This window comes from Coregonus clupeaformis, chromosome 20 (genome assembly GCF_020615455.1).
Source record: "Coregonus clupeaformis isolate EN_2021a chromosome 20, ASM2061545v1, whole genome shotgun sequence".
NCBI lineage: Eukaryota > Metazoa > Chordata > Actinopteri > Salmoniformes > Salmonidae > Coregonus > Coregonus clupeaformis.
This window is the reverse complement of record NC_059211.1, coordinates 20,687,326-20,715,003: the sequence shown is the minus strand read 5'-3', so window position 1 is coordinate 20,715,003 and position 27,678 is coordinate 20,687,326. Positions and strand designations below refer to the sequence as shown.

The following is a 27,678-nucleotide window of genomic DNA, read 5'->3' as shown; positions in this document are numbered from 1 at the left end:
CTGTCCCTGTTGGGAGTCGCTGCTGGACCATGGATTGTTGTAACAAACAAAAAAAATATATATATATATATATGGTGGTTTGATCAATTTGGTGAGTAACAAGAAAATGAAAAAGGGTGGATCTGGATCATAATGAAAAAACATTTATGAAGCAACTACTCCCTATTGGTCCCTCGTCCCCTGTGAGTGCTAGTGACAGTATGAACAGCACAAGAAGAAGACTGTCCTCACACTGGAATCTATGTTACCAACTCTGTGTGATTTATTTAACATTCCAACCCTTAACATAGCCTTAGATATTCATCAGTTCTCAGTCAGTTAACTATTGTAAGCCACGTTATGCTTTGTTATACTGGTGAAACAGCCTAGTAGTCCAGGGCCACGCCTATTGACACCACAGACGTACCATAATCACCACCTCCACTGTAGCCTACTTTACCAACGTGGACATGCTGACTCATGGAATGTCTGGTGAGCATGGGACTGGTGTTTCAATCTCACTCATGTCTGATGTCTGCAGTCTCTAAGAGTTTGCTAGTATTTGACTTAAACTGACATGTTATGCACAGTTGTTATAAAGGCAAACGTTTCTAAGGTGTCTTGGTAGTACAGTGTGTATGATACACTAACCAGGCCCAGCAACTGACAGGATATTCAGATCTGTTTATCGCTCTCTCCATCCAAGGCAAACTACTAAGGAAGTGTGGTATTGCACATCAACATGCTCGTGTTATGTTACCCACCTTCATTTTCAGATGTTGGGCATGCAACCTGTAGTACCAAATCAAACGTCCTCTCGGGAATCTCGCTGTAATAAAGAAGCGAGAGTATTACTTTAGCTGGGAGCAAAATAAACATCTGTGTACAAACATAACTTTTGGTATGCAACAACTGCTAACTAGCTACATCAACAGAATATTATGCAACATAGTTTGACACATAGCTATAAATAGTGATGAAGCAGCTCATATAGTTGAATCATTGGTCAAACTCTGTCTTCGTGCTGGCCAGACGTCAAACAATTCAATTATCGCGTGATTCATTTGATGGTCAAGAAATAAAATGATTATAGCCGCTGTTACTGCTGACAAATTAGCAAACATTCGGAGGAAAATGTATTGTACCTAAAAGTCTATATTGACACCAGATGATATTGTTTACTTTAGGACCCTTAAATACTAAACTATAGGAGGTCCTAGGCTAGCAGGCTAATTAATTTAGCAACTTCATGAAAATGTATTTAGCAACTTGACAGCACTACACTGACCCAAATGCTAACTCAGCATGCCAGACAGCCAGCTAAATAAATTACAATTCACACTTTTAATAAAGGTCCATAAAACATGATGTATAGTCTAGAAGTAAACAAACTCGTGTCTTACTTTATTCTGCAGTCCATGGTTTACAACATCGCGACAGCTTACGCCACCGGCTTTGCTGTTCTAGACCAAGCTTGCGTTTCGAAGCAGCGGGAGGTCCGTAACTAGTTCAACCTTTCAGCCTGACACCTAGTGCTGATACCGCATACTTCAAATATCTATTCTATCTAATAGCGATGTGTCTTCCTTGTTCCTGATCTATAACGTTGGCCGTTTCAGTTCCACGGTATTTCCACACCAAAAAAACAGCACCAGGAAGTGGCTGTGAAAGATTTTGTGACGTCACCTCGTTTGACAAACACCTTGGAACAGCAGTGATTTCTTCATGTCCCCCTCCTTGATTAGAGCTGATGGCGTTATCATGTTGTTCCATAGTAAATGCTTAGTAATGGAGTTTTTATTTTATATTTTATATTTATTACACATGTGTAATAGGGACTGCGCCTTCACAAGTAAGAGCAGTGATGACTATAGTGCCGGCTGTGGCATAGAAGTGGCAGAGCTACCTAGGTCGTTCTTTTTTATGTTAATCATCTTCACTCACCTGTATGGATCTTTGGTCATTAACAACAACAACAACAACAACAACAACAAACATGACCAGAGCTTTTTCATTGTTGTAAAACAGAGGATATTACTGTGGGCATATATTTGGGCATTATGCATGCATTCCACATGTGCTGCATTAAATAGGCTATAATTCACACACAACTCTTAGCAGTCCAGCCTATGATGCTGAGTCATTGAGCCCCTGTGTTAGCCTATATGTGTCCCGTGGGTAAATTGAAAACAGTGGCTGTGCCTGCCTGTGTGTGTGATGAGCCTCTCTCCTAGCCCTCCTGAGAGTAGACCTGGCTGGGAGCCAGTTTCCTGCAGGCAGACTGAAGGTAATTAAGTGGCAGCAGACTGGGACATGCTGTTGCAGGTTTCTCCTATGAAATGATAATGGCAGGGTCCTGCTGGTGCTGTCTCACCATTCACAAAAGCATGACCTACACACAATACGCACAGGGCTGGAGTCAAGAGGGAATAGCTTACGGTGGATTAAATACACCACTTTATGTGGTTCAACGTTTCTTTTATGAGGTGTGTGTGTGTGTGTGTGTGTGTGTGTGTGTGTGTGTGTGTGTGACCTTGCATGAGATCTGAAAATCAGGCTTTTAGCTCATCGCGCTAACATAGTCCTGTGGCACGCAGCAGACAACTTAAAGTCAGTCAGTCACATAGGTTCAGTGTATTTTATTTCAATGTACAGTTAAGCCTACACAATGCAATGACAGTTGTCCATTGAAAATGATTTGAGAGGCAAATAGCTCTCTATTAGGATAAACCCTCACATTAGTGGCATTTGTAAGGGTATACAGTAACAGTTCTGTCCAAAGGAAATTTACACAATTCCACATTACCACAAATAGCATTAATGTTGGATTCAGGATCAAAATAAACAACACTTCAAAAAGAAACTTGTGAATCCATTTACAGACATGCACAGGCAATGTTGTGATTCAAGAAACAATAAAATACATATCCTATACTGTACATTTCTAATTAAAACATTAAACATAGGCTATGGTGAGGATGACTGTACAAAATGTAATAAATGTGGTATAAAATAAAATCACCCTCCCAAACATGAAACCATTTCAGTGAAGTGCTCACATCCTCTGCACTTCCCGACCACATACTGTCACTCAAAACCAGTTGTCACATTACATTAGCTGGATATACAGTAGACACATAGCAAACAGCCATGGCTTAGAGCAGTACATAACCTTGAAAGGACCAATAATTGTCCACTCATCAACTTTATGTTTTAAATGTGTAGTGCAGAATGCATGCATTCTACAGTAAGACTGGCTACATTGCTGGTTTCTATAGGCCGGTCTCAATCAGTGATCTTGTTAATTTGTTGAAATCCTTGATTTTGTGAGAAATACTGTAGGGCCTAGCATATGGGAACAATCTTTATGGAGAATTCCAGTTTGCTACAATAGCTTTTTTTTTTACCCCATGTTGAATTTCTATGAATCTCATAGCAATACAACTTCCATCCAGTAGGGGCGCCGTGAAGCTAGGACTGCTGCATAGTCACATGCCAAGTGTCGACAAGGACAGAGGAAACTCATGATACAATGTATCGATGATAGACATTAATCGGTTACATTCTAGCCTACAAGTTTGCTGTAGCTGTTTCATTTTTTTTTGTGTGTGTAATAAGCGTGTGCTTGAATTTTGGATGGCAACATTGTCGTATGATGTTACCACTGCAACATAGCCTAGTAGTAGCCTAGGCTAGTAGTTCTCAACTCGAAAGTCGAATAAGTAAACATCAGATATATTAGTCGCCTATTTTCTTTAGCAATATTATGTTGTTTTGCCAATGTTTCCAGCGTGCGACATTACTCCGCGGGTTGATCCTGCAACGTTCTAAACGATCAGTTAAAATCATGTCAACTCAGGACGCCTCACAACACGATTTTAACCAGAAGCGATTGATAGCAAACAATAGCGGATCATTACAGATCCATACAACTAAAGAAGACTCGGATACCGGTGTCAAGACAAGCAACGACATGCAAGAAACAAACAGAAAAACAGACAAACTGTTCACAGAGGAAGAACTTGCCATACAGAAATTACACAGAGAAGCATGTGAGGTAAGCTTCAGACATCTTGCTGGTGTTACACTCTTATGAGGCCGTACTTTGTCACCACAGTGACCTGACCGGCCTGGCCACCTCCCTCATGTCCCAGAGTTGTAAAAAAGCTACAGTACATGTCATGTCCCCTGTCCCGCAAGGATATAAATCAGAGGGTGTTGGCTCTACTGCTGTCATAGACACAAAACTGGGTCACTCCTTTTCCTAATGGGGCAACAAACAGTTAAATATAGTACAATCATTTATGTAAGCAGTAGCTCATTATAACATGTTAGGTAACGTTTTTTCATTGATTATATTTCGTTTTTACTTATAAAAGATAATTATACAAAATATGACATTGTTATTTGCTGTAATAATGTTCACACTGATGGCAGTGACAAGATGGGCAATAGGTAGACAGGACTAGAGAGGCCAACTTTTAGAAATTAGAAATGTGTTCTAACTCTAGACATTCGGTTACATAGCATTGTTTAAATATTCCCATGTAAAGTTATTGGGGTGCTAATATGGCTGCCATATAATGTTGTAGTGTCATGTTAATGTATCATAATGCAGAAACCTAAATGACCCAACTCTCTAAACACATGGCTCTGGACAGGACATGCAAGTGTGTGCACTGTTCTACCATCCAAGGTGTCTTCACTTAACCAAACGCTTATAACATTCTTAAAGACCTAGTTTTGTAAACATTGCCTCATAATGTGTGAGTGTCAAGCCGGCCCGGCGATGTTTACCACCAAACCATTGACAGACGCAGACCTCGCTCTCCCTTAACCCACTCCCAGCCTACTCCACATCAGCAGCAGTAGGTGTCACTCCCCAATGCCCCACGGGCTTCTCTGTAGTAAATATTTACCATGGCTCCCGAGTCTGGCCGGAGTGAAGCAAGTTGGCCGAGAGAGACTTGAGGAGCGTGGCAGGGCCAGGGCCTCGGTGGGAAAAGCACAATGCAGGGAGAGCAATGGCAGTGCGATGCCATGTGAAATGACAGGCCGTGTCACCAGAGAGCCCCAGGCCTTTCTCCCATCATGGCCTGGCTGGCTGGCTGGCTGTGGGCTGCATGGCTGCCTGTCAAAGCTGAAACTAGTGGGCTCTACTTTTTCAAACAGACTGATAGGTGATGTTTTGGAACTTCACATCAGAATGAAGGGGTTTGGTTAGTGTGTTTCTCATGTACAGTAAGGTGTTGACTGATATAACACACAAGCTACAGGGGTAGGGTATGCCACAGTTGATTAAACCCCTATGTAATCCCCTTGTCAAGCTCTTCATTTAAATGTGCTTAGTTGTGTGTAGTACGCTGTACTATGTCAGGCAAGAGTTCTCATCAGCTCAGCTGTGTGTGTAAGCGTTTGGTTCTGTTCTTGGCACTGTGTGCCCTCTGTGTGTGTAAGCGTTTGGTTCTGTTCTTGGCACTGTGTGCCCTCTGTGTGCCGTGCTACCTGGTAACTACCAGTAGTGAAAAAAACAACATCACAAGATCCAGGATGCTTTTTACATCTGTTTCCACGCTTAGGGTCGTGTCTTCACTCCTCTCTGACCTAACGCAATCTGTTTGTGTGCGTGTGCGTGTGCGTGCGTGCGTTTTCAGGCTAAGAGGCAGATGTACACAGACCCAGGCAGCGGGTACAAGGTGTTCACAGAGTTTGCCCACCGCCAGAGAGGAAAGTGCTGCGGCACCGCCTGTAGACATGTGAGTTCTAGATTCATGGTCTGAGACACACACACACACACACACACACACACTGCTGTGACAGTAAAACTCACCCTGACCCTCACCCCTGACTCTCACCCCTGACCCTCACCCCTGACACTCACCCCTCAACCCAAACCTCTGTCTCCTCTTTGTGTAGTTCAAATAACTAATTTCATTATTTCATTCTTCCCACAGTGTCCATTTGGCCAAGTTAACGTGAAAGACCCAGCCAACAAGAAACAGTTTAACTCAATATTTTATGTATAATGCACCAAGCACACTCTGGTTCATTGTGCTAGGCATTATATTGTCTGCGTACTGTGTTGTTATTTTGAACGCTTTCAATTGTGTGTGTCTCTTTTCAGAACCATGCTAAATGATGTAATTCAGAGTGGTGTGTGTGTTTTTTTCAGCACCATGCTAAATGATGTAATTCAGAGTGGTGTGTGTGTTTTCAGCACCATGCTAAATGATGTAATTCAGAGTGGTGTGTGTGTGTTTTCAGCACCGTGCTAAATGATGTAATTCAGAGTGGTGTGTGTGTTTTCAGCACCATGCTAAATGATGTAATTCAGAGTGGTGTGTGTGTTTTCAGCACCATGCTAAACGATTTACAGTGGCTTGCGAAAGTAGTCACCCCCCTTGGCATTTTTCCTATTTTGTTGCCTTACAACCTGGAATTAAAATTGTTTTTTGGGGGGGTTTGTATCATTTGATTTAGACAACATGCCTACCACTTTGAAGATGCAAAATATGTTTTATTGTGAAACAAACAAGATGTAAGAAAAAAAACTGAACTTGAGCGTGCATAACTATTCACCCCCCAAAGTCAATACTTTGTAGAGCCACCTTTTGCGGCAATTACAGCTGCAAGTCTCTTTGGGTATGTCTCTATAAGCTTGGCACATCTAGCCACTGGGATTTTTGCCCATTCTTCAAGGCAAAACTGCTCCAGCTCCGTCAAGTTGGATGGGTTCCGCTGGTGTACAGCAATCTTTAAGTCATACCATAGATTCTCAATTGGATTGAGGTCTGGGCTTTGACTAGGCCATTCCAAGACATTTAAATGTTTCCCCTTAAACCACTCGGGTGTTGCTTTAGCAGTATGCTTAGGGTCATTGTCCTGCTGGAAGGTGAACCTCCGTCCCAGTCTCAAATCTCAAATGATGCTGCCACCACCATGCTTCACTGTGGGGATGGTGTTCTCGGGGTGATGAGAGGTGTTGGGTTTGCGCCAGACATAGCGTTTTCCTTGATGGCCAAAAAGCTCAATTTAGCTCAATTTTAGTTTGGGGAGTCTCCCACATGCCTTTTGGCGAACACCAAACATGTCTTTAAGCAATGGCTTTATTCTGGCCACTCTTCCGTAAAGCCCAGCTCTGTGGAGTGTACGGCTTAAAGTGGTCCTATGGACAGATACTCCAATCTCCGCTGTGGAGCTTTGCAGCTCCTTCAGGGTTATCTTTGGTCTCTTTGTTGCCTCTGATTAATGTCCTCCTTGCCTGGTCCGTGAGTTTTGGTGGGCGGCCCTCTCTTGGCAGGTTTGTTGTGGTGGCATATTCTTTCCGTTTTTTAATAATGGATTTAATGGTGCTCTGTGGGATGTTCAAAGTTTCAGAGATTTTTTAATAACCCAACCCTGATCTGTACTTCTCAACAACTTTGTCCCTGACCTGTTTGGAGAGCTCCTTGGTCTTCATGGTGCCGCTTGCTTGGTGGTGCCCCTTGCTTAGTGGTGTTGCAGACTCTGGGGCCTTTCAGAACAGGTGTATATATACTGAGATCATGTGACACTTAGATTGCACACAGGTGGACTTTATTTAACTAATTATGTGACTTCTGAAGGTAATTGGTTGCACCAGATCTTATTTAGGGGCTTCATAGCAAAGGGGGTGAATACATATGCACGCACCACTTTTCCATTATTTATGTCCATTACATGAAATCCAAATAAAAATCCATTTAAATTACAGGTTGTAATGCAACAAAATAGGAAAAACCCCAAGGGGGATGAATACTTTTGCAAGGCACTGTAATTCAGAGTGGTGTGTGTCTGTTTTCAGCACCATGCTAAATGATGTAATTCAGAGTGGAGTGTGTGTAATACCTTCCTGCTATGAATTCTTAGTGTGATTTTAGTCTCACAACAGTGGGACACTGGAAAATGTGGAGTCTAAATTTGGTTTTTCGTTTTTTGAATTTTACCCTGTCAATGATTTTGTTCATTTTTCCTCAATGATGGAATGTGCTGCAAATATATATATGATTGATGATGACTTGACATGTATTATTTTTATTTGAATTAATGTCTGAGATGATTATGATACTATTGTTACTATATAGATATTCAGAGGGAATGCATGAGATGAACATCCAGCACACTCAGAAGTACAGTACAGGATATTTACCTTCAGGAGATAACTATTAGAGGCATGGCCAGTGGAAACTCACATCTTGCCACTTTCCCTTGGTAATTTATCTTCCAAATGTACACGTATGCACACATATTTTTGAAACATTTAAAAAACACTCCACTGAACTGTCTGCCTCCAACTGAATGGACGTGCAGTTTAAATAGTCGCCGGACCAAGGTTCATCTCTCAGCCTGGCTAGCTGGTTGAACATCAGTTGATGGAGTCAACCTGTTAACAAATAGGCGGTGGACACAAACAAACTCACTCCCTGCTGTATTTACCGAGGAGCCTTCTGGCAACGCAGGGCTTCTCCATGTCTCCCTGCAGCTGCTCCCCCGACACACAGCCCTAATGGACCCTGGGCCTCTCATCAGCCCTGCAACACTGGGAGGCAGACCACCCCGCACCAACACACACTAACAGGCACCGGCACACATGCATGCACACACGTACACACAGACATGGAGACACAAACACACAGACATTGACAGACACACAAAATGGCAATGAAGGTCTCCTCTAAAATCAGACTTTAGGTATTGTACAAGACACTGCACAGAGTAGTCCTAAAGCCAGAGTGAGCTGAGGACAACCTTACATCAGGGTAATGTGTGTGTTAAACCCAGAGCAGTTTTAACCTGTGTGACTTCCCACTGGGCACAGAAGTCAATTCAATGACTATTCCACATTGGTTCAACGTAATTTCATTTAAATGACTTGGAAACAACGTTGATTCAACCAGTGTGTGCCCAGTGGGTTGTGGGTAGGGGCACTGGCTCCAAACCTGCCACACACACTCTCCTGTATCCGCTTGATCGGGCAAACGGTGTCGGGATGAGTGAGTGTGTCTGCCGCGGAATCCTTTCGCAGCCGCCTACTGGCCCGGGCAGGTGGGTCCCAAAGGCAAAGTGCTTAGTGATCAAGAGAAAACCCCGACGAGCGGCTACAAGGAAATTCATGATCCCAACAGTGCTGAGCAGGACAGGTTCGCCGCGACGCGTCGTCAGCCTGGATGAGAGGCAAATTTATTTGGGCGACGGTTGTGAAGCGAGGCAGCAGAGCGTAGCGGCAACAACACTTCTACTCGGAATGGCGAACGAAGGTGTCACAGTCATCAAGTACCTGGGCCCGCCTGCCTGCCTGCCGCAGGTCTGGGAGTTTTGCCTAGGGACTTGTCTGTCACATTACGCTAGATGCATTGCCATTCAGGGCCTGCACGCTCCTGCAGCCTGACCATGAAATAGGCCAACTTTCATGTCTGCCTCATCTCTCTCCGTCGCCTCACTCCACTGATGGCACAGTTGGAAAGGTTTTTCTTCTTCTGTGCTACTGAGACACAGCGACACAGCACTCAGTCAGTCCCTCCGCAGCGCTAGCTAGACAGATATCTGGGAAACTCATGGTAGCCAGAAGCAGGAAAGTGGAAATGTGCCCCGCTCTCTCCTGGCTTGTCAAGTTGTCGGGACCTTTTCATGACATACAGGGCTGTATTCTATTCTGGATTTTCTATTTCTTTATCTTTTGATATTGAATACTGCATTGTTGAGCAAGAGCTTGCAAGTGAGCGTTTCACTGCACTGTTTATACCTGTTGTATCCTGTGCACGTGACAAATACATTTTGTTTTGATATATTTGTGCATTCTGGATTCTTTAGAATATCCCAGGGAATGTTTTAAATATTTAACCTATATTTAAGATATTATTGTCCTGTCCAATAATTATTATTATTACATGTATGTGTAAACAGAAAAGATTGTGATTGAACTATTTTGTAATTGAAGAAATTACTGCTATATTTAAGTAGTATCCATAGTTATGCGGTGTCAAGCATAATCCAAATTGACTGTGGAGCTGAATTAATTTCCATGAAATATATAAATGATTTAAATCAGCCTGTACAATGTTTCTGGTTAAATCAGCCTGTACAATGTTTTTGGTTAAATCAGCCTGTACAATGTTTCTGGTTAAATCAGCCTGTACAATGTTTCTGGTTAAATCAGCCTGTACAATGTTTCTGGTTAAATCAGCCTGTACACTGTTTCTGGTTAAATCAGCCTGTACACTGTTTCTGGTTAAATCAGCCTGTACACTGTTTCTGGTTAAATCAGCCTGTACACTGTTTCTGGTTAAATCAGCCTGTACAATGTTTCTGGTTAAATCAGCCTGTACAATGTTTCTGGGCCTTTCTTTGTTGGGATATTTCATCTCAGACAAAAGAAAATGCAATGGAGCCCCATTTCACTGTGTCTGCTATTGTCTTGGCAGAGCCATAGCACATCCATTTCAGGCTGTGGATTGAGTGGCGGTCTGCCTGGGCAGTGGCTAGTAGTGTATTTATGTCAGGCTCTTCGGACTGAGCCACTCTGACTGACCTTCAGCGGAAGCATATGTTGTTCTGGAGCAGCTAGATCCCGCTGCTGTCCTGCCGTATGTCTGATAGAGGATCCAGCATGGCAGACACACATGCAGGGGACCTGTCCAGTTTGGAGCCCTGGCTCGCCAGACAGGCTTCTATCCTCCCCAGCTCACAGGCCAAGCTCTCTCTCTCTCTCTCTCTCTGTTTCGCTCACACACAACCACATACTCACAACCCCCGTGGCCGTAGGCCCAGCCACAGTCACTCTCAGCCTCCATCGTCGCTGTCCAGCCAGGGTTTGACACCGGGGTTGGCGGGCAAAATTGGAGTGTCAGCTGCCACGTGACGCCTGAAAGGCACATCAGTCTCAGCATCTGGCCGAGAAGTGTGTGTGTGTGTGTTTGTTTGTGTGTGACAAAGAGAGATCACAGTGGGAGGGTGGTTTCTTTGCACTTTGTGTGTGTGTGTGTGTGTGTGTTTGTGTGTGTCTTGATCCAAGCAGCAGATGAGCAGCCCCTCCAAACATCAACGTCTGGTTGTGCAACAGAGACAATGTCATCTGGCCTCGGGGCAGGAGCTTCACCACTGGTCAGATGGACAAGCAGCTCCCTGTGGTAGAATTACAGCCTGACAAAAACACCATGCACCTCTGAGTGACAGTCAGCACGCCAGATTCCTTTGGACAGACTGGCCTGTGAATAGCGCTGAGCAGCAGTAGGTCTGTGAATAGCGCTGAGCAGCAGTAGGTCTGTGAATAGCGCTGAGCAGCAGTAGGCTTTTCAGCCATGTCTCAACTGGTGGTCAAGCTGGCTGCGACAGGCCAGAACCCTGCCACCGCCAGATGAGACTGGGGGAGGGGGGAGGGAGGGAAGGAGGAAGGAGGGAGGGAAGGAGGGAGGGAGGAGGGAGGAGGGAAGGAGGGAGGGAAGGAGGGAGGGAGGAGGGAGGGAGGGAGGGAGGGAGGGAGGGAGGGAGGGAGGGAAGGAGGGAAGGAGGTAGGGAGGGAGGGGGAGCTGTAGCCTTGAGTTACAGCAGAGTTTGGGACTGCACTTTTTGGGTGCATCTCAGTCTGTGGTGGTGGTGGTGGTGGTGGGGGGGGGGGCAGCCTGGATTTGTTGTGGAGATACAGACATGCAGGGAGGCAGCAGTTGGTGTTCATAGGCTCAGGCTGGCTAGTTAAGAGCTAGCTCTCCTATTCTCCATCTGGCAGGGAACTGTACAGGGGCTGTGATATGGGCTCCAGCAGAGCAGGGAGAGGGGGAAGAGAGGGAGGGAGAGAGGAGGGGAGAGGGGGTGGAAGAAGGAGAAAGCTGTTGGAGGCAGCATAAAGGGAGAGATGGAAAGGAGAGAGAAGGAAAGGGAGAGAGAAATAGGGGGGGGGGGGGGGAAGAACCCTTCAAATGATGCTACACTCTTAGAAAAAAAAGGTGCTATCTAGAACCTAAAAGGGTTCTTCGGCCAGGCAGATTGCTCAAGAGTGACTTCGAAATTGGACATCTATCCATGTCCTGAGGACGTCGGAAAATGCCTTCAAATCCGGCCACTAGGGGCAACAGTGAGCACTATTACCATCAAGTAGGCTTGCGTTTTGATATGGCGTTGTGGACAGGGGTGGTGGATGTGTGGTGGTGGTGGTGGATGGGCGTAATCCCATGATGACTCTGGATCCCATGACTCTGGATTGATCCCAGTGGTGGACACTCATAAAAAAAGAAAAAAATAATGACCCTATCCCAACCCTTAACTTTCTAAATTTGACTTTTGGAGAAATTGAACAATACTGAGCAGGAGGAGTCAACCAAAGGCATCAAAAACACTTCGAAATTTGAGGTTTGGAGCAACTTCGACATTTTACTTTTGGAGAAATTTCTAATTTTGCATTGAGACTGTGAGAGTTTGTTGTCATTGGCTGTCCCCATAGGAGAACCTTTCTAATAACAATTTTTTTTTTGGTTTCAGGTAGATCCCTATTCAGTCTGAAGATGTATGAGAAGTCCCACCCTTTTTTTAATCATATGATGAAATACATGTTCTGACATGCACTGAATAGGCTATGGCAGTTCAATGCATTTGCTGTTATGCCAATGCCAATAGCCTATATATATTCTAAATCATGCACAATATTTCTCAAAATTGAATAAGACAAATTTTGCACATTTCTTCATCACATTGAAAAAATAATTAAAACGTAAACCAACCAACCCACCATCCACATTCATAAGCAGTCAAGATTGTGTCGCATTTGTAAACTGGAGAAAATATTGGCTGCATTGAAATAATTTCCAAATTGTTTGCGAACTTGTAATCTCTTGTGGACAGATAAGTAAACATAAGAGATTACCAATTAGGCTACGCAAAACTTTAGTTCTGGGTTAACCGAGATAACCGAAATTGTGAAGGCTATGTTTGGTTTAGATAGAATATTTACAAATACTCACAATAACGGATTTCTGTGAAATAGTGGTCTGCTATGTGGAATTGCGACAGCCGTGGAGCAGTTTGCCTCCGGACAGCGCGACATACATAATATGACACTCTATAATTGGGATTCTCGAGGTGACACGCGCTCCTGTTGACGTTCCCCGGTAACGTAACGATATACCCAGACCCAACCGTTTCACTATAGCATAAGTATAACGACCATCTCCGTTGTTCATTGTAAGGCCTACCGGTAGGCCTATATCTTGTTGACAGGAAGGGAGACAGGGATTGACTCAAATTGGAATGGAACCATTCAAAGACCTAGGGAGTTGTAATTTAAGGTATTTTTTCATGTGATTAGAAAACACTAAACGTGGATGTCAAGCCCAGCCCATTTCAGAGGAGAAAGTGAATGTGACTATTTAATTTCTGCCTTCAACATCACAAGATTTCGTTCCAACCGTTTTAAGTTTTCTCCCTGATTTGGGCAATATAGCCTATTAGTATAAAATGTGCCTACTAGGTTATGTCATCTGACACATGGATTAATTTTACGTTTAATAATACTCTACTCAATTGAATAACATTTCATTTCTATGCACTGTAATGTTTTTAGGCGTGGTGTATCTTGATGCCAGATAGCCTATTGTTAATACAGTTTGACTGCAACATCCAATGATGTATTACCACGGACCCATCAGAACCCACTGTAATCTGGGGTGTATAACACACTTGACTAGATTTTATTCATATGTTCATTGACATGCTGATATTTTGGACAAACCCGTGATGTGTGTGTGTGTGTGTGTGTGTGTGTGTGTGTGTGTGTGTGTTCGTGCTCGTGCGTGCGTGTGTGTGTGTGTCTCAGCATTGTCTCGTGAGCTCTCATTATCCGTGTGTTTGAGAGGGTTTGGTGGAGGGAGAAGAATATATAATAATTGTCTTCTCGCCAAGCTGTGGGTTTGTTTTAATTGACACTCACTAGGACTACAAGAAACAAGGAACAACCCCCATCTACCGGCAGAATCTCTGCCATCCTCTCCCTCTCCTTTCCCTCCTCCTCTTCTCTCTTCTATACAGCCCGGCCAACCTCTCCACGCACGGTTGACTTCTATAACAGGACGGCGCATTCTCAGCTGAAGGTAACCTCAACTTTCACATGAAATACACATTTTCACGCAATTAATCGGTATATGTGCTATACATTATATCCACATGGCTAATATTTTTCGAGGTGCGAAAAATGACATTGAAATAGAATACAGGCCTGATGCATGGAGTGGAAAAGATTGTGCGTGTGCAAGCTGTAAGACTTCGTATTAATGACAGATAGAGTGAGCCGTGTTACTGCCTGGTTACTGAGCTTTGAGATGCGGAAGGATTGGCGATATACGGCCTATTTATTTCATTCACAAGCAAACCAAAGTCAACATTGAGCCACCCGTGGTATAGTTCAAATATGGTTATCTTATCTGTCAATGTTTTTGAATACATGTTCATGGTCAACATTTTGTTTGACAAAAAAAACAACCAAGGTTGAATTTGAGAAGACACTGCACAATACACTGAACTGCAGAGGTTAAGAGGTGATTCTCAGCAAAGTCTCAGCAGAATAGTGGAAAGCAGAGGGAATACGGACTAAACAATAATTAATAGTAGCCTAAATGTGTTGCCAGTTCTAAAATGTCACGAGTCACCCAAATAATAGTAAAATAACGATGAATTCTGAATTCTGACCGGAATGGAAATACTTTAGTTGGCCGCTATATTTCTTTTTATTTATTTTATTCTTCACGAGACAAAAGCCTGGCATGGTTACGAACAATGCAGGTATGAATTCACCCCCCAAAAACAAAAGCCAACGCGTTTAGAGACCAATAAGTTACTTTCCTTAGAAGATACTAATGTGTGTCCGCCATCATTATTGGCATTACTGAATGATGCGTCATCAATGTTTTATTTTTATTTTTTCTTCTTCTATCATATAGCAAATAATTATGCATTTATAACCAATAACCTGCTATGCCATAGACTTGTAAAATAGGCCTAGCTATAAACTAAACCCGAGAAAGAGGGAATAAGGTTACATTTCGATTTTGTTAAGGAAAAAAAAAATAAAAAAAGGTTGATTTCCATTTCAGAGAGATGAACACTGGGAGAGCTCATGCATGCATTGACGCATTTTAATCCTTTTTCACTCGGATGAAATGTCATTGCTGGAGGCAAGGGAGACACGCATCAAGGGGATATATAGAACATTTCGTATTCCTTATGAAGATGCACAATGAAATAATAATAATCATACATGGTTCATTTTAGTTTCTGAAATAAATATAGGTAACAAAAGCAAAACATTTAGTAGGTTATAAGCGTGTTTAAATAAGGTGGGACACTTTGCGTTTTATATCCTCTCTTGGGAACGCGTAATAAACACTGCAATTAAATGTCACACTAAACTGACACCATGTTTTCTTCTGCCATTTTAAGATTTCTTTGTCCACGTGAAATTAATCCTCAGTATTTTTCTATTACATTTTTTACCTCAGTGGTATGAAACTGACAGAGCGCGAATTAACTCCGCTGCTGCTAGCACATCCACCTCCTCTAAAGCTTGGACATTTCCGCGCCGTGTTATCTAGGGGGGCCCAATTAAACACCCGACTTCTGATCCCGGGGACAAAATGGAAATGTAACACGTCTTAAAATGATTGGTGTTGGCGAGAGGAAGCGCACCTGCAACTCCATTGAGCTCTGGGGAGTCTATTAATGGTCCGGACTGTAAGCAGAGTTATCTTTTGTCCACTGACACAAAACCTTTAATTCTCCCAGACGTGTTTTATTGTCTGTCAGGCCTCGGCCGGGGCCTTGGGGACAAAATAATACACACATTAATTATATAGATACTATCAATTACCTCTTCAACAACATGGTATCCGAACAATAAATATATTTAATGGAATTCAATATCTTGGATTAAAGTACAAAATATCAATGGCAAAAAACAAGCAAACAAGCAGATTTAGCCAATATCATGGGTGCGTGTTGTCACACATTTTTTCCCCCCACCTTTATTTAACCAGGTAAGCCAGTTGAGAACAAGTTCTCATTTACAACTGTGACCTGGCCAAGATAAAGCAAAGCAGTGCGGAAAAAACGACAACAACACAGAGTTACACATGGGATAAAACAAAACATACAGTCAATAACACAACAGAACATCTATATACAGTGTGTGAAATGTAGTAAGTTATGGAGGTAAGGCAATAAATAGGCCATAGTGCAAAATAATTACAATTATAATTTAGTATTAACACTGGAGTGATAGATGTGCAGAAGATGATGTGCAAATAGAGATACTGGGGTGCAAATGAGCAAAATAAATAACAATGTTAATAACAATATGGGGATGAGGTAGTTGAGAGAGAAACCTGTCTGTCAGTGTATCGCGATAGTTTGAGTACAGAGGGGTTAATTGGAGAGACGATGGGCATGCTAATGAAGAGTTAGTGGCGGATAATTAGTTTCCATTGAGTGTAGGTTACTGTTTAATTGAGAGAGCATTGATTGGGCTTAAAATCTGTAATTACATTACTTACACAGAATGGAAGCTTGACACTGTCACTTCAGCGCATGCAGCTTTAGGAGGACTAGAAAATGCATTTAGGCTACTCTATAGGTTTCTTAACTAGGCTAACTTATTATGTTGGTTAGAAAAGGGTCTGGCATCTGTTCGTTTTAGAATAGGCCTATATGTATTTGCCATGCACTAGGCTATTTGAGGCATGTTTATCGTAGTCCATATTATACTATTTTGCAGGCCTACATTGTGTTTTGTAGGCTAAACTTGACATATGTTGGCTATGATAATCTTTTACCATTCTCTCTAAGGAGTTACTGTAGCTGCCTTCTCCCTATAACATTTCACTGCCCCGCCCCAACCTCCCAACACGCACGCACGCACACACGCACACACACACACACACACACACACACACACACACACACACACACACACACACACACACACACACACACACACACACACACACACACACCCACACACATACACACACACACACACACACACACACACAGCATGTAATCGCTAATATTAATTAATCAGGATCCGGTTAAATTAGGCCTGTGAGCGTTTAACTAATACAATATAATCTCGGCCTAAAGTAAAAAATATCCAATCCAAAATGTGGAACTTTTTTTTTATTGTAAACATGTTATAGACTAACTTAGTTAGGCCTACACAGCATGCTCACAGGTAAATATATTATCACATTGAAAAATACATGGCGGCAAATAAGTACCTGACAAGAGTAAAAAAAGATCACCTCACACGACTGTTTCACATACGACGTGTCACATAAAGTTATCGAATAAAATTCAACAAATGAGAATTCTGTAACTCCATAATACATTTCAAACATATTAAAATTAGTTCAAATTACAATTCAATATCCAAAGCTTATCCTTCTAATTCAATCACACGAAGAGCTTATGCAAATATCACTAAACCGTATCTTGTCTTTAAACTGCGATTTAGTCTCCACTAATGTGTCTGGTAACTAAAACCTATAGAAAAGAAAAGTAATGAAAATGTCAATACCCAAAGTGTCTCTCTCCACGCTCTCGCAGCCAGCATGCACGGCGGGTTTGAGAGGAGAGTGACAGCTCTTTGTTGGTGAATAGAAATCAGTGGCATAGAGAGAAGGGGCGACTCCTCCTACCAAATTATCCAAACTGGGCAGGCTTTTGCTCTCTTCACAAATAGAACACGGCTCTCCAACTCAGGCAGTCCCAATCTGACCTTCAAGCACACGGAACCCTATAACGGGAGATCGGTGGGGGACTGTCGAGAGAAAAATACCCAATCTAAACTTCTGCCATTTTAACCGTTCATCACCATCACCATCATCACCATCATCATCATCAGTGCGTGTACTGGCAACCGCCGGATCAGCTGGACTATACTTTCTATTTTTTGGCAACAAGACATTCAGGGGAGAGGAAAACAGTTTATTCCTGCCTTGACTTCTCCCCGTTCCTCATCTCTACACCGATTTGTAGTCGTTTTCCACCAGTTTGCTTTGCACACTTGCAGAGGAGGTGAGCTGAGCTGTGTGCCTGTTGTGTGTGTATGCCTGTCTCGCAGCAGAACCAGTCGGATGCTCTGAGCCTACCCGACGCAGAGCTGTATATGGAAGTTGTGGGCTACAAGGCAGGAACGAGCTGTTGCACATTGCGTCGTTCAAGAGCGGGAGCCATGCTGTTCCACGGGATCTCCGGTGACCACATCCAGGGCATCATGGAGGAGATGGAGAGGAGATCCAAAACCGACTCGCGCCTGGCCAAGGGCGTGCGGCTCAACGGAAGGGAAGCGGTGAGAAACATTAACGCAATTCAATGTTGTTGTTTTTTTCTGACATCTATGACGATTAACACCTACATCCGGATGGGAATAACTGTTTAAACGCAAGAAGGTAGGCCTATAGTTGGGCTAATATAAAGAATCACTCGAAAGAAAGTCTTAATGTTGTGGTTAATATTGAGTTTACAGGTTCCTCTGCCCAAAATAACAAACAAAAACGTGCAGCCTAAATTGTATGCTCGTCTGGGGAAGTTTTCGTATGTAATAAAAATACATTCAGTTATCAACCTGTTAAGTGAAAGCGCATACAGTAAAAGTGACAATTATTATGCAGAATTTTCCAATTTGTTACACAATTTATATTTTGAGCAAATAGCAAATTGCTGTTGTTAATATTTATTTATATAATATAGGCTATAATTAAACAGTAAATACAGAGATAGCCTAATAAGCCTATATTAGCTTGGTTATTATTAGCATCTACATAATAATTTATTATAGGCCTACATAATTTGTGTTATTATTATTATTATTATTATTATTATTATTATTATTAGTAGTAGTAGTAGTAGTAGTAATTGTTGTAATTTATGGTTAAGTTATAGGCGTGTAAAAGTAGGAGGATATAGGCCTGCTTAGTGGCTGTCGATACATCTTATTTTAAACGTGCAATGAAGCGACATTAATTATTCTTTGTCATTGTAATATAATTATATATACAGGCTCCATTTGTTAGATAAGTTGAACGCAGTTACTCCCTAAACACAATGGGCCCTGTATGTTTATACACGTCCAGCTCCGCAGGAATTTCCTAGGGTTCATTTTGCTTTTAAACTGAACTGTCATAGGCCTAAAATCTAACTATCGAGCTACTTACTATTTTATTTATTTTCAAGAAAATGGTGCAATGCTGATATTAGTGTAATATGTAATTTTCATATATGTTACAGTTTTTTCACACACAAGCCAAACCCCCACATGATAAGTATAGGCTTAACCACAGGCGCATGATGTGAGCCATGCATTCCCACGTTAATATCCCCCTCCTTTCCCTCTCCCTCCAGACCATGCCTTCCATGGGCCCTGAGAAGCCCGCGTTGTGTGCCGGCTGTGGAGGCAAAATCTCGGATAGATATTATCTGCTCGCTGTGGACAAACAATGGCACCTACGGTGCCTCAAATGCTGTGAATGTAAACAGCATTTGGAGTCAGAGCTCACGTGTTTCGCCAAGGATGGCAGCATCTACTGCAAAGAGGATTACTACAGGTAAGAAAACCTAAGGTTATGAATTGTTTTTCTACAGGCTTAGTGAAATTATTGATTTTATTATTCGATAATTGAACATACACACACACACACCCTCTCTCCCTCTCTCTCTCTCTCTCTCTCTCTCTCTCTCTCTCTCTCTCTCTCTCTCTCTCTCTCTCTCTCCCTGTTTGGTATTAGGCCTGTCATACAAACTATTGTTAATGTCTGAAACCTTAGGCCTATAACACAAACTACGGAAAAATGCAAATAGGCTATAGGCCTAGGTTAAATGTAGAATGTATTGGTTCGATCGAGTATAGCTTTATTCAACTGGGCATACAAGGCCTCATATAATTAACCGACAACATGGAAATAGAAATAGCTGTAGCGATGCAGCCTATAAATATCAGAGGCAACCTGACATCTCCACTGCAAAACCGAGGTGTTATTATACCAAAACTGCGGACGGAGGTTATAACATTATAAGCAAACTGCTGAATAAAAAACAATAACGACATGGAGGTGTCTTTTATGTAGCCCCCTCTCCTCGCAGTGTGTGAGAGTGTTCCATTTTTTCAACCCTGTTGTGAGTGTTTTAGAAGTGTGATGTCTGCGCGTCCTTGTTCCAGAAGGTTCTCGGTGCAGAGGTGCGCACGCTGCCACCTCGGGATCTCGGCATCTGAGATGGTGATGCGCGCGAGGGACTCCGTGTACCACCTGAGCTGCTTCACGTGCACCACGTGCAACAAGACCCTGACCACCGGCGACCACTTCGGCATGAAAGACAGCCTGGTGTACTGCCGGGTCCACTTCGAGACCATAGCCCAGGGAGAGTACCCGCACCCTGGCCTCAACTATGCCGAGATGGCGGCTAAAGGTGGAGGTCTGGCGCTGCCATACTTCAATGGCACTGGAACAGCTCAGAAGGGAAGGCCTCGGAAGAGGAAGAGCCCCGCCATGGGCATAGACATCACCAGCTACAACTCAGGTGAGGAGACAGAGGGGATGAGATGACTGGCTGGTTGGGGAGTTGTGTCGGGGAATTGATGCTGTTGCACTCTTTTAAAATAACGTTTCGATGGGGATGTAATGGTTAGGGATAATATAATGTTCACCAACGCGCCCTGGTGAACTGAACAGAAAAGCCATTGACGAATATAGAGCTGGCTGGGCTGGCTGATGGGATTTGTTTTGGCTTGTACCATGTTTAAGGCCGTAGGCCTACTCCGAATGCAATTTTAACCAAAAAGGGGGAACAAGAAAGATAACAATTGGCCATTCCACAAAATTGAAGAGGCCTGCTATGAATGTGTGCTCTGTTCATGAAGTAGGGCTAGCCTATTTGCATTTATCCTCTTTATGCTAAATTTCATGTTGTCAAATGATAGAAAATTGACCCCCCAGTTAAACATTAGATTACATTTTATAATTAAGAATCTTATTAGGTTATCGAATGCCTAAAATGGGCACACACATGAACTTGAACCATATGCACGTGCAGGGGGTAATGGGTGACCTATACGCACGTGCAAGGGGTACCGGTAATTCAGCCTCACTTGCTTAAATTGTGCCGCAGCTAATGCCGTTTTTTTCGCCTTTCGTCTTACTTGGGGGACATTGCCTCCTCCGTTAGGCTATAGCCTACAGTTAGCCTAATTTTACTTTTAAAATATGGCATTGAAAACGCTGAATGTTATAATGCAACCAACCCCGCAGATTCTCTTTTGTTGTTCCTTTTTAGAAGTAGTGTCCGGTTGAGAAAGTTTGTCATTGTGTGCCAAGTTTCCTCTGTTCACCATGAATAAAATGAATAAGGGTAATCTGAGTGTTAATTGTTCTGCGTTAATTGAAGGTGATTTAGGAATCCCTGGCGTCCAACCACTTCTGAATCATACTCGGAAGGTCAGCACAGTTCTCAGAAAAAGTGAAAGATGGAGCGGGAATACAATAGAATAATTTTTAAAAAATCATCAAAAATAACTTTTCATTTTTAACTGGCATCATGAGGTGCTTTTGTTATGTCCTCAAATATGCCAAGCCTATTCCTGAACGTTTTATGTTTTTTTTAGGCTACTGTATTTTGCGTTTTAATAATGACAAGGATAATAATCGAGATAGATAATGTCAATATGCCCACTACAATTATTTGGTCTCCGTTTTTTTATTTAGGTTTAGCTATAGATGTGCATTTTCCATATTTAAAGCACATTTGGTTGCACTGCAAAGACATACGCTTGTAGTTAACTCAGAATTAAGTCCTGCTTTTGTATGTAGCATTCCAAAATCAGGAATTGCCTGTCTTTCACAGTCAGGTGCGGGCAAAAACGTTGATATTGTCTAGATCCGGTTTATAATGTTCAGTTTCCATCTCCTCTGTATGCCTATACGTCTTTGGAGGATTCTCCAATGCAGTCCCATGTCGACCTTGCAGTTGGCAGGCTATACTTTGCTGCTAAGTATGTTTTCGTAGCGACCCCTGGTGGGTAGTTGTAGAACGAAAGGCACTGGAGGAAAATAGGATTTAAAGATTGAGGTGTTATTTATTGCAGTGCTTTTAAGATGCTTGTCTGTCATGAATTAGGATGCACATCTGATATCTGAAAATAAGTGTTTTAAGTTACAAGTTAGTGATGAACAATCTAGTAGTAGACCTGTCTGCGCAGCGGTCTAAGGCACTGCATCTCAGTGCTAGAGGCGTCACTACAGACCCTGGTTCGATTCCAGGCTGTATCACAACCGGCCATGATTGGGAGTCCCATAGGGCGGTGCACAATTGGCCCAGCGTCGTCCGGGCTTGGCCGGGGTAGGCCGTCATTGTGTAAATAGGAATTTGTTCTTAACTGACTTGCCTAGTTAAATAAAGGTTAGATAAAAAAATTGAAGATTTATTGTGTAGCCCAGAGCTATTTAATCATAGGTTCATCTGCGTTCATGCTTAGTTCTGGATTCACTAAAACCAGAATTAGGGATACTGGAGCAATGCAGTTTGGGTCTTTGAAACCGGCACTGAAGTCTGTCATTTAAACTAGTGATTTGCATTTGCAGGGGACGGAAATAACAAGAAAGGTGTTTTGAATAAATTATCGGCCTGCTAAATTGTTGTAGTTTATTAGACAGAGATTTAGAGATGATCACTATATGTGATATAGTAGAAAGAGTCAAGTCTGTCATAGAGAGCTACAGTAGGCCTATGTATGCAATAAACATGTCTGCTGGATGTGTTGACTTTTAAAATAGTTGTCTTTTGATCATGGAATGTCAATCAAATATTGTAAATATTTTCCCATAAACATTTAAGGACCTAATATTATGGTGCATGTTGGAAGTAGAGATGACATTTTAATGTCAAGACATTATTACTTTCTTTAAACGCAGAGGATTAGAAATGCTGGACCAAATCAACTAACTCTTACTGTAGATCTGCTTTAAATACTTTCTAAGGGTTTCGGGTCAGTTCAATTTGGAGTAATTATGATTCAATGAAAGATTTAATTGAATCTTAACTGAAAATTATGGCCAGTTTACGGACATTTTGTGTCTTGAATTTCTGTTCAATGGAATGCGTAGCCATCATGAACTAATCCCAACCCTGCTCCAGTAGTGTTGTATCTTTCTATACTTAACAATTTGGGGGAGTGCTGTCCATCTAATCTTCTAGGGATTATATTTACGAGTGTATTCCCGTGTAGCTCAGCTGGTAGAGCATGGCGCTTGCAACGCCAGGGTTGTGGGCTTGATTCCCACGGGGGGCCAGTATGAAAAATGTATGCACTCACTAACTGTACGTCGCTCTGGATAAGAGCGTCTGCTAAATGACGTAAATGTAAAATGAGTATCAAGCAGCAGCCCACCTTTACATTTTTATTATTATTCTGCAATGCACTTAATGCATTCTCCAATGTACCAGTATTTCTGTTCTAACCTCACACTTCCTCTTCCCCCTCCTCCTCTTGGTCAGGTTGTAATGAGAATGATGGGGACCACCTGGACCGTGACCAGGCCTACCCTCCCTCCCAGAAGAACAAGCGCATGCGCACCTCCTTCAAGCACCACCAGCTCCGCACCATGAAGTCCTACTTTGCTATCAACCACAACCCAGACGCCAAGGACCTGAAACAGCTGGCCCAGAAGACAGGCCTCACCAAAAGAGTTCTACAGGTAAGCAGAAGCCATCGCTCTCCTTCTTGACCTCTGACCTAGTATGACATCATCACTATATCCTCCATTCCACCGTTTGTTCTTTTGTTTGACCATCAGTTCCATTCAAGTCCAATTAATTCATCCTTTTTTGGTTTGTTTGGTTTTAATAAAATGTTTAATTTGTTTTCTACCAATGTTGAGTTGTATGGAATGTTGTTAGGCACTAGGTGTACTGTATGAAGTAGATGTAGTGTATTTGTAGTGTTCTGGGTTTATAGACATATCATTTATCCACTAATCACTCCCAGTCTCCCTGGGTCAGTGGTGGCAAGAGTAACTTAAACTAACGTTTACAGAGTGAGTAACTTAAACTAACGTACACAGAGAGAGTGCACAAGTCTGTAAGGATCTTTTACAAAAGAAAAACTCTTTCAGCTGGTCATTTCTCATGTGGTTTCTACTCCCTGAGTCCAAAGTAATGGCGTAAAAATCAGCAGTTTTTGTAGCTATTGTACTTTGCTCTTTCTATTCTACCAGGAGAGTCAGCTAGTGGACAACACTGTGATGTCAAATAGATACAGAACCATTTTATTGTTAAGAAAATAAAGAAAATAAGTTGCTAATATATATATATTTTAAAATATACATCAGACGTAAACATAAAGTAAAAGCCATTGGATTGGATTGGTTTGCAGGTATGGTTCCAAAACGCAAGAGCCAAATTCAGAAGGAACGTTTTGCGTCAGGAGAATGGTGTTGACAAGGCCGACGGCACGTCACTCCCTCCACCCTCGTCCGACAACGGCGCTCTGACACCCCCCTCCAGCACGGCCACACTAACAGACCTGACCAATCCCTCTATCACTGTAGTGACCTCCGTCACGTCTAGTTTGGACAGCCATGATTCGGGGAGCCCCTCACAGACTACCTTGACAAACCTTTTCTAGCAAGCTCTACGACTCCTAGCTCTTAACTCATTTTTGTTTTTTTCCCCCAATTTGCAATTCGATTTTTTAAAACAACATCTTTAAAGAAAACAGAGACAGTTCCATGGATACATTAAGTACTGTACTGTACTGTACACACAACAAAAAGCAGCAAGAACAACGACAACAACTACAGCAACATTTAAACAGGAGGAAATCCTTTTGATGTGTAGCACTTGCAACCTCTTGGCAGCTGAGTTTGTAGTCAACGTATTTAGTGACTGGTTTTGTGCAAAGGACGTTTTGAATCTGGAAGGCGTTGACAAATTATTTAGAGGGTTCAACAATCTGGGTCACAGCCCAAATGAAACTATTTAAATGAGAATAGTATAATATTTGTACTTTCTTTTATTTCATTTGTTCATTTGATTTGATTTAGTCTAAATTTATCCGCCCCTGATAATTAATTTCAAATCATTAATACTATGTTAGCTCTATCCTATTTAAGGCATATTTTGATATTCCCCTTTTTTAATCATTGAAATATGAATTTGCAGAATGTTGTGTAAAAGATCATTCAGAGTTATCCTGGATGTTACAAGACATGGGAGCGTTATATAGATTAGTCATTTCTAATCTCTAAATTGCGTTGTATACATTACAATAACCCCAACATTACAACTCAAATGCCAGGTGGCTGCTGTGACCTCAACATGCATTTTGTCTTGACATGATACACCTCAACTGTGATAGAAAATAATAAGAATGGAACAAATCTATAGATCTGTTCAGTGGTAACTGTCCAACATGTAGTGCAATCACGTTGATATTAGAACGTGGTCAACAATAGAAATCAGTGAGTGAAATTCTGATTGGGACAGAGTTAATGGGCACTGTTTGAAATTATTGTTTCCATTATAGAGCACTTTTTACTAATCTGTTGGCCTCATTTTACATACCAACACACGAATGGAAAAACAGTAGTTTATCTGGATTCAGCGTGCCCGTAGAATTACTGTTAAATACAATTGCACAGTGACAATATACTGCCCAGTGAAAAGTGCATTATTATCATGTTGCTCAGGGTAAAAGAAGAGTTGATTCTGAAACAGGTAAGAAGGGAGGAGAGGAATCTAATAAAAAGTGAGGGATGACGATGTGGCACATTAGATGTGTAGAAGCTGACAGAAACATTACAATGACCTCGGAAAACTGGAGATGGTAGACAGCCAGTGGGACAAAGAAATCATCCTCCACGTTTTGTCCTTTTTGGCCATATTTAAACTTTACCGACACTTGCTACTGAACAGACCAAATTTTTTTTTTTTCCTCTGGCTGATTTAAGAGAAAGAGAGACAAAAGGAAGAGGAGTCCTTGCTGCGGGGGTTACATAATTTTTTATTTTTTTGTCTCCTGGGCCAGCTGTTTAAGGTCGTTGGCGTCGGGTTGTGGTTGATAGCAAAGCAGGACTACATGGTGCAGATTAACATTTTAGTCATTTATCAGACGCTCTTATCCAGAGCCACTTACAGGCCCCCCGTGGGAAACGAACCCACAACCCTGGCGTTGCAAGCGCCATGCTCTACCAACTGAGCTACAGGGAGACTACAAAGAAAAAGAGAGTCCTTGCTGCGGGGTTCAAACATTTTATTGTAATTGTCACAATTTGTTCTATTGTAGAACATAGTGTTACTCTCAATCTACTTGATGAAGTAGATGCCTAACTCGGTTCTACTATGTGCCTTATGCTATAACTTGGAAGAAAGTTTGTGAACTTCAGGATTATATGTGTTGTTTGTTGACTGATTCACATCCTTTTGACGCCTCACTAGTTTTGTACTGTTTTGCATCTTATTTCTGAAGATCTTTTTATGGTGTATCCTGTTAGAAAGGGGCCAGCGATGTCATAGAAAGTATTTGTGCACTCTTTCAGATATAGTTGGTTAATCCAATAATCTTATATATTGATCTCCGTGTTAATAGTTGAGTACAGTAAGTGTTCTATCGAGATTGTCCATGTTTCCCTGTTTCTTGACTAAGATGGTGTATAGAAACTATTTCTCCTTAAATATTTATGGACCAAACGGTTGTTATATATCTTATTAAATTTGTGTGAATAAAAAATACTTTGCTTTAAATGAGTTTTATTTTTCATTACACTTGCCATTTTTGTGTTATTCCTTAGATACTATGTTCTATTATTTTACTCACGTCAACAAATGAAAAAGCATTCAATGATTGATTGACCAATTAAAACAAACGTTCCACATTTTTACTTTCATTTAGAATTTTTATTTCCTATTTTATGGTGTTTACAGCTTTGAAGTAATGCCCCATGAATTTGCACCTAAACCCTGTAGTCAAAAATTATGAAAATTGCTTTTTAATGCATGAATATGGCTATATAACTTTTTAAAATGGAAAAAGGAATGCTGCAAAGCATACATTGATTGATATATCTATATATTATATATGTAGTGCTAAGGTGACGTAAGAGGAAATGCAGACCTATAAAGCCAGGTTGCTCTGTAGTTAATATATTGTTACTCTATTATTTCTTTCAGGGAGAACAAATCTTGGGGCATTACAGCCAAACTTCCCGACGTTTGAAAATTCCCTAAAGTATTAAGAGAAGGGGAAAACTTTGGTCGGAATTCCTCACCATTGAAGACAAAGACAATATTAGGATAAGACGATAGAATATTGAGAAATAAATTAACAAAAACATGTTTCAGTCCAAAAAATGTACAACAACCAAAAAATATTTAAAACGTTTTAACTGAATGTTTGAATCCAACTACGGAGAAGAATACAGTGTGTTATTACTGATATCATTGTGAAAAAAGACTTGACATTGCTCATATTGGAATGCCATTCACACACAGTGGAAAAAGTTCTATAGGAACATAGATGTATATAGCAGAACAGCATGGTAGCACAGGGGCTATAGTAGGATTAAGAAACCGCAGACATTCAACAACACTACAGGACACACACACACAGACACACAGACACACAGACACACACAAACACACACACACACACACACACAC

The 27,678-nt window shown here is 41.8% G+C and overlaps 3 protein-coding genes across 7 annotated transcripts in view; 2 read left to right on the top strand and 1 right to left on the bottom strand.

The window, feature by feature from the left end:
* Positions 1–1,628, bottom strand: part of LOC121534086 (DENN domain-containing protein 1B) — a 191,824-nt gene extending 190,196 nt beyond the window's left edge. For both annotated transcript variants that reach the window (XM_041840540.2, XM_041840541.2), the window contains exons 1-2: positions 1,383–1,628; positions 744–808 (exon numbers count right to left, since the gene is read on the bottom strand). In XM_041840540.2, the coding sequence (XP_041696474.2) occupies positions 744–808; positions 1,383–1,399 (82 nt within the window). In that variant the 5' untranslated portion in view covers positions 1,400–1,628. The remainder of the gene's footprint in view (positions 1–743; positions 809–1,382) is intronic.
* Positions 1,629–2,662: 1,034 nt separating this feature from the next.
* On the top strand, positions 2,663–6,340 carry c20h1orf53 (chromosome 20 C1orf53 homolog). Its single transcript, XM_041838644.2, has 3 exons — positions 2,663–4,036; positions 5,634–5,735; positions 5,934–6,340. Exons 1-3 carry the CDS (start codon positions 3,746–3,748, stop codon positions 6,003–6,005), a joined length of 465 nt encoding a protein of 154 aa, XP_041694578.2. The 5' UTR covers positions 2,663–3,745; the 3' UTR covers positions 6,006–6,340.
* A 7,486-nt stretch (positions 6,341–13,826) lies between these two features.
* Positions 13,827–27,678, top strand: LOC121534084 (LIM/homeobox protein Lhx9). Of its 4 annotated transcripts, XM_041840538.2 has the most exons (6): positions 13,827–14,072; positions 18,095–18,322; positions 19,375–19,577; positions 20,189–20,547; positions 23,518–23,717; positions 24,395–26,751. In XM_041840538.2, the coding sequence occupies exons 2-6, from the start codon at positions 18,140–18,142 to the stop codon at positions 24,644–24,646; spliced, it is 1,197 nt and encodes a 398-aa protein (XP_041696472.1). In that variant the 5' UTR covers positions 13,827–14,072; positions 18,095–18,139; the 3' UTR covers positions 24,647–26,751. The 4 variants fall into 4 exon arrangements, with proteins under 4 accessions (XP_041696472.1, XP_041696473.1, XP_041696471.1 ...); XM_041840539.2 differs by lacking the exons at positions 13,827–14,072; positions 24,395–26,751 and adding an exon at positions 27,190–27,678 and having other exon boundaries at positions 17,694–18,322; XM_041840537.2 differs by lacking the exon at positions 13,827–14,072 and having other exon boundaries at positions 17,694–18,322; positions 20,192–20,547.